This window comes from Nyctibius grandis, chromosome 3 (genome assembly GCF_013368605.1).
Source record: "Nyctibius grandis isolate bNycGra1 chromosome 3, bNycGra1.pri, whole genome shotgun sequence".
In the NCBI taxonomy this organism is placed as follows: domain Eukaryota; kingdom Metazoa; phylum Chordata; class Aves; order Nyctibiiformes; family Nyctibiidae; genus Nyctibius; species Nyctibius grandis.
In genome coordinates, this window is record NC_090660.1 from 8,645,489 (window position 1) to 8,658,788 (window position 13,300).

At 44.4% G+C, this 13,300-nt stretch overlaps 1 protein-coding gene across 3 annotated transcripts in view; it reads left to right on the top strand.

Annotated features, from left to right (window-relative positions):
* Positions 1–497: 497 nt before the first annotated feature.
* The window catches only part of MBOAT1 (membrane bound O-acyltransferase domain containing 1), a 58,809-nt gene continuing 46,006 nt past the window's right edge, over positions 498–13,300 (top strand). For 2 of the 3 annotated variants that reach the window (XM_068396362.1, XM_068396364.1), the window contains exon 1: positions 498–594. In XM_068396362.1, the coding sequence (XP_068252463.1) occupies positions 505–594 (90 nt within the window). In that variant the 5' untranslated portion in view covers positions 498–504. Of the gene's footprint in view, positions 595–6,476; positions 6,551–13,300 lie in introns of those variants that run through there. The other variant, XM_068396363.1, reaches the window with a different exon arrangement.

The window sequence follows — 13,300 nt, forward strand, 5'->3', positions numbered from 1 at the left end:
CTGCTCCGCTCCGCTCTCCCCGCCGCCGGGCGGGGGCACCCCGGGAGGGGACGCGCGGGGTGTTTTTCACTTCTCGTCACAAACGCGACGCCGGAGGGAGGGGGGTGGCGGCTCCCTCCGGACGGAGCAGCTGCTTCTCAAGCTCGAATCCGGCCGGGGCAGCCGGCCATTATAACCGGGCTTGGCCGCCTGCCCCCGCTCTTCTCCCGGGGGCGACGGGAGGCGACAGGTGAGTCCCCGGGGATGGCGACGGCTCCCGCCTCCAGGCTCCCCTCCCGCGGGGCACAGCCAGCGCCCGCCCCGCCCCGCCCCGGGTTGGCGGTGGCCCCGCCCCGCCGAGCGCCCCCTGCGGCCCGGCGGCCGGCACGGCGGGGCGGCGGCCGGCGGGCGCGGAGCGGAGCGGAGCGGAGCAGCGGGGTGCGCGCGAGCGGGCGGGTGGCGCGCGCAGGTGCGCGCGGGCCGGTGTGGCGTGGCGGCGGAGCGGGGGGGGGGGGGGGATGCAGCATGGCCGAGCCGCCCGGCCCCCCGCACCGCACCACCGGCTCCACCTTGCTGCACCCGCTGAGCGGGCTGCTGGGCATCCCGCTGGACCAGGTGAGGCGCCGCGCCGTGCCGTGCCGCGCCGGCGGGGCTCTTGCGTGTGTCCCGCAGCGGGGGTGTCCCAGCGCGGGGCGGCTTCCCTGGCAGAGAGGAGTCGCCGTGTCTGTCACGCCTGGCCTCTGCCAGAGGGCCCGGGGCGGGCAGCGCGGAGGCGCCGTCCCCGGCCAAGAGCTTGGGGTGGAAACGGGTTTGGGCGAGGGGAAGGAGCGCGGCGGAGCGAGGTGGGGTCGGGGTCGGGGTCGGGGTCGGGTTCGGGGGGGGGGACATGCAGCTTCGCCGGGCTGGCTGCTTGCCGGGACAGTGACAGCCCGTCATTTTCCCCGGCCATGCCTGGCGCTTGTCGTGCTGCTTACAAGAAGTCGCTGCTGCGGGATGCTGTAAGTCACGGCGCTGGGCTAACTGCGGCCAAGTTTGACGTGCCTCAGTAGCTGAGGTGCTCGCCCACCTCTGGTGAGCTGTTTGGGGACGGGCCCTGCGCGGGAGGGCGGATGCCAGGCGGCCGCTAAGGAATCATTCCGTTCGGGCACTGCTCTTGTGGCTACAGATGTGCAGAAAGGAGGCACAGACGTCTCCTTCAGCCCGGTACAAGCGCCTGATGGAATTGCAAAGCGCGTGTATGGAGATACGTGAAACACACAGGCACGCGCACAGGAAAGCGTTCTTACGGGCGAGCGAGTTTGTATGAAATACTTAACAGCGTAGTGTATTTTTTTTGGCAGTGGTGTTGTCTGGTTGTTTGTAGGCTCCTAATTAACCTGATCCCTAACAGGCAGAAAACGTTGCTCCCCCACCGCCACCTTCTATTGTCCCTCAAGCCTGCGTGCACCTGCTGCCTTCCTGCATTCCTTCAGCAACGAGGAAGTTAGGTCTGGAAGTTTGTGCTGACCAGAAAAAGCCTCTACCAAACTACTAGGAGGTCGAGCTGTGCTCTGAGAAACCAAGGCAGCAGAGACGTGCTGGTAAAAATCAACACAAGACTGAGATGTATTTGCTTTTTGCTGTTTGCAGAGTGGCTGGTGCTATGTGTCATTTTTTACTACTGTTTGTTTTTAAAGTTGAGTAAGAAATAAATCATTTTATAGGTTAAACCCTCACATTTTCCTTTTTTAACAGAAAACAGTTTTTGATGCAAAAAAGAGATCTGTTGCTCAACACTAAAACAGTCCAACAATAAAGGCCTATAATCATAAGCTATTAATTTAGGAGAAGGCGCATGAATAGCGATAGCTTCTTTTTTGAGGTATTCTGTGCCGTCATTGATTAATACAGGCACATCAAAGGAACCAGGAACAGCAAACGTTTAATGTTCCAGCTTGTTTGTGACAGCATGGCGTACGTACAGCTTTGGGCTGACTGGGTGACTGGACAATGAAGACTTGACAGGCTGCAGTTTTTCTTTCTAAGCTTTCCAAAACTTGTCCTTCCATTCAGCCAAGGTGATACAAAGATGATGTTGTCCGTGGAGGAAATTCCCCCCATGCTCTTCCGGGCCTGAGGACGCTTTGCTGCACCTGGGTACATGCTGTGTTTGTCCCAGGGCCCTGGTCTCATGGGTGCTGATGGCAGGTACCTGCGTGCCTGTCGGTTTGTGACTTGAGCCCGTACCAGTGAGGGAGGTGTGCTCCAGGGCTGGTGGTGTGGCTGGGCTGTGAGAGAGCCTGTGCAGGCATAGGTGCCATCCCTGCAAATGACCCTGCTGGCTCCAGTGGCACAGAGCACTGCTGGGCCGGGAGGAAACCCCCTTGCTGGGGTTCATTGCAGAACTGAATCCCACATGTAGCAGGGACTGGTTTTGTACAAGTCCCTTATGGCAATGCTGACAGGCTCTCTAAGCCTTACCCTCTGTGGCTAGGCTGCAACAGGGGAGATAATCTCTGGTTTGTCACTGTATGTCAGTGTCATCGTGCTTGGCCTGTTGGATGGTGACAGCCTAAATCTCCCTCTGCTCCATGTGGCTGGTGGTTCCCCATGGCTGGCCCTGAGCCCTCAAAAATGCCAAGGAGTGCCCAGAGAGCGAGAGACAAAGGTGCACAGGTGGAGTTTAGACCCTCCGGATCACTGTGGGGTATGTGAAAGCCACGTGTGCCCGCCTCAATGTTAAGTGCACAGAGGACTTGTCCCTTCTTTTATAGAGGTGGTTTTCCATGAGGTCTGTAGATTTCAGTCTATGAGAAAGACCAGAAAAAAAGTTGAGCTGCAGGTCTGAAAAACAAACGTCATAATCATTGCCCTTTCATAGCAGGGGCAGAACAGCTGTAGCAATGGTAGGTGGAAAATGTTTTGTCATCTCATAAGCAGCTATTGTATCACTCATTGTGGGAAGCATGGATGAATGTGAAAATACCATTTTTCACATTGGTTGTTTTCTTCATTTTAAAAAATTACAACTTAGGTTTAAAAACAGTGTGGAATTACAGAATGCACAATTCCTAGCTGCTCTGTGTACCTGGCAAACTGTTCACTTTTTATTTGGTAGACAGTGTACTGCATGAGAACATAGCGACGTTTTCTGCTTTAGATGCTAAAATAACCCTGACGTCTCTTTAATGGATGATTTATCTTTGAATTTAGCTTTGAAATATAATTTTTTAAGAAGTGCTATATTCAGTAACAAGATTAATGAGCTTGAAAGAGGATGAAAAGACTCTGTGTTCAATTCATCCTCATGTCCCAGGAAAGCAGACTTTGAAGTTTAGCTGACTTGTGTTCTAAAAATATCTGGCTGGGTCAATGACACACCTCCAGCAGCATTTGGAAAAGAGTTTTATGGGTTTTTTTTCCTTGTCACATGTGCCCCAAATCACTGATTCTGGAATGTCATCCATCCCGTATGCTTATACAGTAATGTTTGGCAAAGTATACATTTTTTTGTCATATATGCCATAAATCACCAATTTTGAGACATCATCCTCTAGCATAAATCAGTGAGATAAGGTGAGTTAAAGATTAAACTTCTAATAGTGTAATTTCTGTAAATGGAGTACATGTGTGTATAAATACAGTGAAGAAACAGATACTATTTAAAGGTAGATTAAAAGCAAGTTTAGTGGCATCATTTATCCATATGGAGTTTTTACCCTGCCTTCCTAAGCTCTAGGCATCTCTAGAAGTAATTCAGAGTCAGAGGGTTAAGACATTTGATGAAAAAAATTTCACTTCTCAGGGTTATTTTGTAGTACCCTTGATATCCCAGGTTACCTGTTGCCTTGGAAGGAGCAATCCAAATGAGAATCCTCAACTGCTGTACAACAAACCTTACATTTTACCAGGCCTTACCCTGACCTATGTCAGACAGTACCAAGTTTGTTGACTTTCAGGGAAATATGTTCTGTGTTCAAGGGCTCTCTCCAAAAAAAAAAAAAAAAAAAAAGTAGTATGAGCATCTTCTCTCGTGTTTATATCCGAGGGCTTTTAACTTCAGTGTTTTCATTGATAAGTCCAGCCATGTTTCCCCAAAGGGTTAAAAATGTGCATTTAAACTTAATTTTGCATGCTTTGGCTGCTGGTTGTACACCTTGTTTTTCATTTTAATCCTTTCATTGGAGCTGGTCTGCATATTTATGTTTTGGCAGCAGTTTAAATCAAACACTGACTCTTGTGCGGGACTGTGGAACATGCCTCTGAGTCTTGGGATAGTGGAAGTATTAGAGATGTCTTCCCACTGTTCCTTGAGTTTGAATACCTCTCTGCCCAAAGCATGCTGATGAATTGGTTTAAAAAGGAGAAAGAAGAAAAAGGTATATGTATCAACTTGAATACTGATCCCAAAATGAGGGGTTGATTTTGTTAAATTTCACATTTTTCAGTTCTTTTGCTGTCCAACTTCAGTTTTTTTCCGAACACTGGAACAGGCTGCCCAGAGAGGTTGTGGAGTCTCCTTCTCTGGAGACATTCAAAACCCACCTGGACGCGTTCCTGTGTGATATGGTCTAGGCAATCCTGCTCCGGCAGGGGGATTGGACTAGATGATCTTTCGAGGTCCCTTCCAATCCCTAACATTCTGTGATTCTGTGATTTATTTCTATGCTTTCTGGCTTAGGTAGTCAGCAGATGTGTTAGTCCCAAACCTCTTTGCATTACTTTTCTAATCCACTTTTTAGGCAGTGAAAAGCCAAATAAAAAATTAGCTTTCTAGGAACTCAACAGACTTAGACTGGGAACTTTGAGGTTCCCTTAATGGTTGTCAGTAGAGGCACTAGAAGTTGTCATGCTGAGGAAAAAAGGTAATCTGTCAATGATTGAAGCGAGATAACTGAAGATGGAAGTTCATTGAAGACATAAGTGGGGTTAGTATCTGATTTTTACCTGAAAAAAGCTACTCTAAGGCAAGAGCAACAACTGTCCATGTTTGGTATGAACTATGCTGCATTTTAATTTCCCAGTGCCAGTCATTTTGAAATTTAAAATTCTATGTTTTCATTTTGAATAGCAGCAGTACTTGTCAGATTTAATGCCTCCCTGCCTGACACCCTCAACTGCAAAAGATAAAGCTGTGTAACTTTTAGTTATTTGAGAAACAGTAAGCAAAAATGAAATTTGAAATCAACATCTTAAAACACATTTATAGAGAGATATTACTTAGGTTGCCAAAACCAACTTTAATTCTGATCTTTTCTGACTTTTGAGTACCCAGATTTTATAAAACTATTGTCCTTAAGATTCTGTATGTTCCTGAGACAGTCCTGGGACAAGAGGTATAGTACTTTCCAAAGATTAAGGCTGTATCCAAAGCATTTGTTTCTGTTCAGGTCAGCTATTACTAAAAATTGCAATAATCCACATTTTCCTCTGCCTTGGAAACACGTGCTGCCTCTTTTCAACGTGTTCTCAGTCGGTTTGGCACTGTAGTCTTGAATCTCATGGCTGATGTCTTGATACTATGGGTGTAAATATTTCCACATCCCTCATGCCTTGAAAACAAAGTCTGTCCTATTAAGTTTTTCATTTGGCAAGGAGCAAAAGTGCAACTGGAATCAGCCGCTTGCAATTTTCCCCCTTTTAAGCACTTTCCTTCTCATTTGTGTTAAATAAGATCTGGAAAAATAAACGTTGACGTTCTGCATAAAGTTTCCCGAAACCTTCTCTGCACATTAATCACACCAGCACTGATTTAGTGGTGCTCTGCAGGTATTTTAAGACAATATAAAGTAGTGACGAAGACTCTTGGGCTCCAGCCTAGGGGTCTAGGCACCGAGCTTTCAGGGGAGCCCCCAATGCTCAGGGTTTACTGCGCATTAGCCAGCCTGGCACGGTATTTCATGCCTTGGCTGCTCCTTGGCTCCTGCTACAGTGCTGCTTGAGGTGGACTTGCCAAACTGCAATCGGTGTTGGTAATCCCTGGGCAGGGGAGGCTGCAGTGCTGGGCTTGGCATCAGTGCAGAGGTGAATCCAGACTTCTGTACTTGTCCAAAACCAAGTAAAAAGTCTGATGTCAACTGGATGTGTTTCTCTTTGGAGTGAAAAAGTCCCTCTATGTGTGACCTAGTAGTTATAGGTAACCTTGAGGGTACCAAACCTCATCTCCTGGATGCTCGGGTAGTCTAATGAGGGTTCTTAAGGTTCCAGAAACTCAGGCTTGCTCTTAAAAGTACAGCTTATAACGCATAAATTTCTACTGTCCTTTACTAATAGTGGGAGTGTTTATGTTAACATGCAGTTTGCATCAGGAGCGCACTTTGGGAAAGAATCTCTTCACTGTCCCCACTTAGCACACTTTGTACATGAAGTGGCCCCAGAGCATCTGTGCAGGGTTGCTTTCGGAGAATATGAAGCTGAAGGATGCGTCCCAGGAGCCTGCAGTGCCTCAGCTGCTAGAGGGCACACAGCTCGAAGCACCAGAGTTCAGCTCCTCTGAAGTGACACCCTCCAGACAACGAGTCACATGAACATGGGGTCCTCTTCCTCAGCTGTTTTGCTCTTCAGACCCACTTCTGCTGCACCACAGTACTTGGTAAGATAGGCATAGTGGAAATCTCTGACCTTCATGTGGTGGTTTCTTCAGAGCATAGCGCTGGTCAGGCTTGTTTGGTCACTTCTGACAGTGTGGAATCCAGTCTGTTCTGCATGGGGCTCAGCTGGGTCAGCCTGTCCTGCCTCTGCCAATGGGGAGAACAACACGTGAAGAAAAATGGCCAAGGGGAGAACCTAAGGGTGGTCCCTCCCCAGAGCAAGGTGTGGGATTTGATCGTTAACCCTTCTTATGATCTTGATTCGAAATGTTCATTTTCATTAGTGCTTTTTTTCTATGGCTTAAGGCATTTTGAACAGCTTTTGCAGAATTGTATATAAGCACCAAAGCAAAACCAAAAGCATAAGCACTAGTTTCTGATGTAAATGGTTTTTTTTAAATTTTTTTGTGGGGAGCTACTTACAGTATCTTGCATCCTTAATGGAGTTGGATGGGAAATAATTTTTTACTGTGTTTTAGGCTTCCCTCATGATACGAAAATGTCCATCTTAAAAACAAATAAAAAAATCTCAATAATGTGAGGAAAAAACCTTCTAAATGTATTTTTGAATCAAATAAATTGAAACATTTACAAATTCCCAAAGAGTTTGTTCTCAGCCATTCCTCTAAGTTTTAGTAAAATATCTGAATGAAAAATATTTTTTAAACCAAAGCTCAAAGTATTAACTGACAACTTTACCAGCTTTGAACAGGAAAGGGTAGTCATTACTCTGAAAACTAGTAAGCAAGTTAGTCAATCAGTCTATAGCGTGACTGTTGCCATGCTATCTGGCCCTAGACAAAACAAATACCAAATATTAGAACAATTCTTCATTTTTGTTTCCCTCTTTCTGGATGCTTTGTCCAGGTGAGATTTGAGGGCTCTGAACATTTACCTGGTGTTCCTGGCTGGATAATAGGAATTTTGCGTACGTCATCATGTGAATAAATTCTGCAGTGTAGAGGGTGGGATGCTGTCTGAAAGCATGTGAGCTACCTGCCTAGATGACTTATGTGAAGGGCAGATACACCTGAATGTGTGTATCTACCTGGGAAGTCTCAGACAAAAATCTGGCAGTCCTATGGAATAGGAACTATAAAATTTATTGATCAGTATCAGATTATATTCTGCGGTCTTCCAGTTCAGTGGGTGAGTCAGGCTGGGGACGTCTGAGAGGGAAAATACTCCTTTAGATCCCTGTTTTGGATTGTATGTGGAATACTAAAAAACTAAGTAACAGTTTCAGGCCAAGCAAGAAACTTCAGCTGCTGGCTGCCGTGCACAGGGTGAGCGTTTGCTTCTTCTACAGGCCCTGGTCTTCTGACAAAAGCTCTAATTGGTCTTGAGCAATTTCTTCGTTTGTGGTTTCTTGTTCAAGTGCAGTTTGGCACTGGTGTGCAGATAGGGCGGGAGTGGGGAAGGCAAAATGACAAGGCAAAACCCAAGACATTTGAGGACCCCCTGCTCCCAACATTTCTCGAATAACTTCATGCTTGTTTTCAAGGTATCGGTTTTATTTTAAACTTTTTTTTTTAAAGGACTCCTGCGTAGAAAAGATTTAATTATTAACTCTTATGCCTAGCTTAAATGACATTATAAACTGGTGAAAGTATTTTTTTTCCTGTTATCAGTGCAAGGGAGTGTTAAAGAGTAGTACAGTATTGACTTTGTTTATCTCATGTGCGCACACACAGAGGGCAGGTTCAAACCACTGACTCCTACAGTTTGCGGTAGGTATTTATACCAGCAAATTCCAGCTGATAGGTCAATGATTTATCTGTTTCAGAGAGATTTTTAGAATTACTTTGTTCACTCACAAGCGGAGTTTAAGTTGTTAATTTATATTTCTTATGCTGCAGGGTTTCTCAGGATGTTCTGCCAACTATCCTGTATTGAAGGTGAAAAACAAGCGTAGACAGATGGTTTGGAGACAGTGACTGGGAAGTCAAAGGACTTACTCTTTGAATTAAATCCAGTTTTTGATGGCAGCGTTACACATCTACAGTGAGTTGTAGGCACTGTTAGCACCCTCAGCTGTTTATGCCTTTGTGTGTATGTTTGTGTTTGTGCTAATTGTCTCGAGGCAAAAGATTGTGGTCTGTAGTTGCCACAGCAACAATAACACTGCACTCAGTGTATGGGTGTTTTTTGCCTATTTTATACAAGTACGTTGAAAGCGTAGGCATATTGCTGTGGTACATTGTGAAATATGATAGACTCTTAAGAAAGGAAACATTTGTTTGTTTTTTATTCCGAGAATGTAACTTTGATTTAGTGTTACCTTTATTGCTACTTCTCTGCTAGTTCCCAATTGCAAACGTAACATTGTAGAGAGGAAAATGGGCTCAGCAGTTTGGAAAAAGAAAGTTTTAGAGATGTTATGCTGATGCTAACCAGCAAATAAAATGAGGATTAGAACAAAGAATGGTCCAGGGCAGAGGGAAATGGGTGACATAATTATGTTTCCGTCTCATTGTAGTTGCTTCTGTTAATCAATAGATGACTGTAGCTGCTCTTTGCCATGAAACCAGAAGGAAAATATGAGCAAGATAAAAGAGAAAAAATTACAGGGTGGGCTTCTTAAGCATGCAAAAGCAAAGTGAAGGAATTGGGTTGTTTGCTTTAGAAATGTGACTATTAAGAGGGATCACGGTGAAAGGATACGTGAACAGCATAAATGAAATAGATCTAGGATTTCTTCCTTTCTGTCTCCCAGTGTTTCTCCATGTGAAGAGAAAAATGTGATAACATTGAAAGGCTGCAGATTCAACAGTGATTAAAATAAAGGTCTTTTTCATTCAGTCCAGAATTAGGACTGTAAAACCCATTTCAACAGGAGGCTGCTAAGGCCAAGACCTTGGCCAGAGCCAGTGAGGACTTGGATGTTATATGAAAAACATGAGTATCCAGAGTAAGATACTTAATAGCTTAACAGGGAAAGCTTTTGGAAGTATGTATTCTTTTGCTGGATCCTTTCAGGGCCCATCCCCTCTGCAGGCGCTGGTTTCTGGCAGCTCTGCCTCTGGTGTTGCTGATGCTTTTGGGATCCTGAGTCACTGCTGGCAGCCCCAAGCGTGGCTGCTCCCATCATGGGTGAGTGGGTCTGCTAGAGTCATCCTCCCCTCCCAGGGCTTGACTCGACACTGCATTTATCGCTTGAGTTTCTTCACATGGTGATACAGCAGGAAGCAGCAGATCTCTGTAGGGAAGATCAGCCAACGCCCAAGAGAGGTCACTTCTCCAGCATCCCACTCTCAAGGACTCCAAGGTACAGCTATCCTTCTACCAGTTTATGTAGAAAGTAGCTGGCCCTTTATATACTTTGCAATATATTTCCCTCTTGGTTATCCGCTTACTTGTCTGTTCTGATTTTTGACTGTTAGGGTTGGTTTTTTTTGTCCATATGCTGAGCATTTCCTCTCTGTTCAGTTCATGCTGCATATCTTTAACACTGTATTTGGGGGTTTCGTCATCTGCATATTCTCTTTGAAGAGGCTACACCAGCAGGTGTCTGGTGTAGTCTGCCTTCATCCTTTGGTAGGGTTCTGACATCCTGATCAGTTGTCTGTTATCTGACTGTTTATCAATCATACATTTTACGTGCACTGTTACCGCAATTGCCTTAATATCTCTGTCAGGCTTCCTGTGTTTTTTGGCCTGGATAGAGTTGAGTCAGGGTTTAAATGATTATTAGGAGAAAATTGATTCCATATCAGCCTCCTCTTTTTCCTTTTTCTCCGACACTTCAGTTTTTGAGCATAGTCACTAGTAAGGGCAATATACCAGACCCGTTTAGAAGACCCTAAGTGACAGGCGTGCCTCTGTTTCTTGTATCTAGGATCAGGTCTTTGCAATTGCTTGGACTATTTCTGCCTGTGAGACGGTGGCCTCGTTTATTTGCTGGCAGGTGGAACTACTGGTCTATGCCCTGGAGAGGCTTTGAGCAGTCAGCAGGGACCCAGGTCCCTGGTTATCCCCTTCCAAGTCTCCCCTCCCTCGTCCTGTATAAAGTTGTTCATTGCTCAGGTGCCTTCCAGCATCAGGAAAGCTGACATGCTACCACACTCTGCACTTTAGTGCTACAGTAACAGTGGGAAAAAGTCCATCTGCATTTTGAGATATCTTAAGTTTGCTAAAAATCAAACCTGAAATGCTTTCTCAAAGTGCTTCTGAGATAGCCACATTAGTTGTATAAAGCCTTGTTATAGAGAGAGAGATGGAAATAAATTTTGCAAGCCAGCTGTGCAGATCATGCAATGTCCTAGTTCTTGTAAAGCATGTTTTTTTAGGCTTTATGTGTAAAGGGCTTGTTTGAAAGGGAAGTTATAATTATTTATGCAACTTAAAGGATTGTTGAAGTTCTTTTCCCTGCCTATGTCCAAGTTCATAGGGTATTTCAAGAAGAGCTCACTTGGAGTTTCTGGAATTTTGTTGCTGTACTTCGTTGCTTGGACAATAAGTTGCCTGTCATTGCATAGTAGGAGCATCACTGTAATCATTCTAAAATGTAAAAGCATTCTTCTTTTTTTTTCCAAACTGTTAAAGGGGAAGAAATGAGACTTATTCCTGTTGCCTAATGATTGCTGTCCTTTGTAAAGGAAAGCAAGTTAAGTTTCTGCTATTGCTGACTCATAAGCATGGCAAGAATACGCCTGGGGAAAAATATAATACTGTGGCTAAGTAATACAAACGTGGGTGGATTTTTTTTCCTCCTGATATGGCAGTTATCTTTGGAAAATATCAGTGTTATAACCCAAAGTTCTGCTGTACTGTATGCAAATAGAAGTATGGAACTCTAGTGGGGGATCTATGAAGAAGGCAGTATGCTTTTAATGAGGCAAACAAATGAAAGCTTTTTTCCTCAAATATAGTATAGTGCCAATGAAATTAATTTATAGCAAAATCCAAGTATATCTTCTTTTTTTTTTTTTATTGTTTACTTTACATTTCTTTATGCTTATTCACCAACTGACATTTGCTCATGCTGTGTGTTTTCCTGTTAGTTTTTGTTTTGATTTGGTTGCTAAGTTTGAAAACTAGGGAATCTGTTTTTGGAGGGGGTAACCCCTGGAATTCATTCAGGGCATAACTTTTTGGAAAGGTACTAATGATTTCCAGATATTTTCGTTTAGTGATGGTTGAGATGTTTGCGACGAGTCCTGAGCGCTTCTCATCTCCAAGTTACTTGTTTTCGATAGTGTCTGAAGTTGAGTGCCTAAAATTAGACATGCCCCAAAGTTCAGCTTCCAGAGATATTTGCTGTAGATGTAAGGTGCTTGAACACAGGCATAACTAAACAGCTTGGGTTATGTTCTTTTCTTCTTTCATGGTTCAAGATCCAAAATAAATGAGCATGAAGTGAGCATGCTGCAAATTCTGAGCAGAAATAAGGAAGGAAAAACCAGCCACAACAGGATATTGTCACTGTACACGTTTTATTGGTGGCTTCTCTTCCTGCCACAGTTCTGAAGAGATTAAAAATAAGTCTGCAGCCCACATGAATGAAGGTTAGATAAACATATTTTATATTAAATAGCACAGAGCAATAATTTTACTTCTAAACTGCAGAACAATCAGGAAGAGCAGTATTTTATGACTGTGAAATGTCATGATTGTGAAAGTGAGTTTCCGAAGTTGGCAGTTACAGAGGCTTGCTACTTGTACACAGTCACCGCTCTAGCAAAGGAATGAAACAAAAATAATTGTTCCTGAATTGAAAAAAACCCCATACACAGCTCTTTGGAAATAGGCTAAAAAATTAAGAAAAAAGCTATCTAGAAAATTTGCTTGCCAGCAGAATCAAGGGCCACGGTGGAATGGGGGACTCTGCAAGCAACTGCAGAATATAAAGTTTTCATTGTTTGCAGAAACAGAGAGTGAGTTACTAACTGTTATGTTTGCAAAGATAATTGCCAAATACAAACTGAAAATGTGATTTTCCCAGTCAAATAAATGGCTCTGACTAAAGTTTACTACAAAAAAAGGTGGTTCTGTATATATTCCCTCCCCTTGTGCCATGTTCCTTTTTCTTCTCTTGTGAAAAAACTGTCAATTGTGCATCTGCACAGGTTGAGCTGACTGAAAATTAACTCTACAATACAGGGTTGTTTTGCAGTTGGTTTAGTTCTATATGACCTGGCCTGGGGCGATGGGGGAGAGGGGAACCCCTAGGCAGTGTCACTGAAGGAAGGTGGAAAACTCATTCCTTCTTGGGGATCTGGAGCTGAGCAGATTCACTGCAGATTTTCCCTGGCCCTTACTGATGGCTTCTCAAAACCGTTGAGTATCCTCTTTTGCCTATGAGGGAGTTCCGTATTGAAAGGTAGCTGGGAATATTTTCTGTACCTCTTTTAGCAAATTCTGTGGCCCTGCAGTGTTGGAAAGAGTATGGTGGCACCCTGAGATCTGTGCCTCGTATATTCCTAGGTCGGAGCACAGGCAGACGAACATAGATCTTCACCTCTCCATGTTGATGTACCCTGAAGTGACATTTTTAAGCTCAACTGAAAACATTTTCTTTGTCATTCACAAGGGTTTTCCTTCCCTTCTTCTGCAAGTGCTGTTACTGGGTGTTTCAGAGATGCAAAACTGCTTAGACAAGGAAGAGGTCAGGAGGAACTGAGGTTTGCAGCACCTGCTTGCAGAAGCAGGAAACCGGGTACGTTTGACTACACCCATCATGGAGGAGCATTTTTACCCTAAAACTCTTCCACACATGTCTGGCAGTAGATATAAAAGTCTTTTTTTTTTCA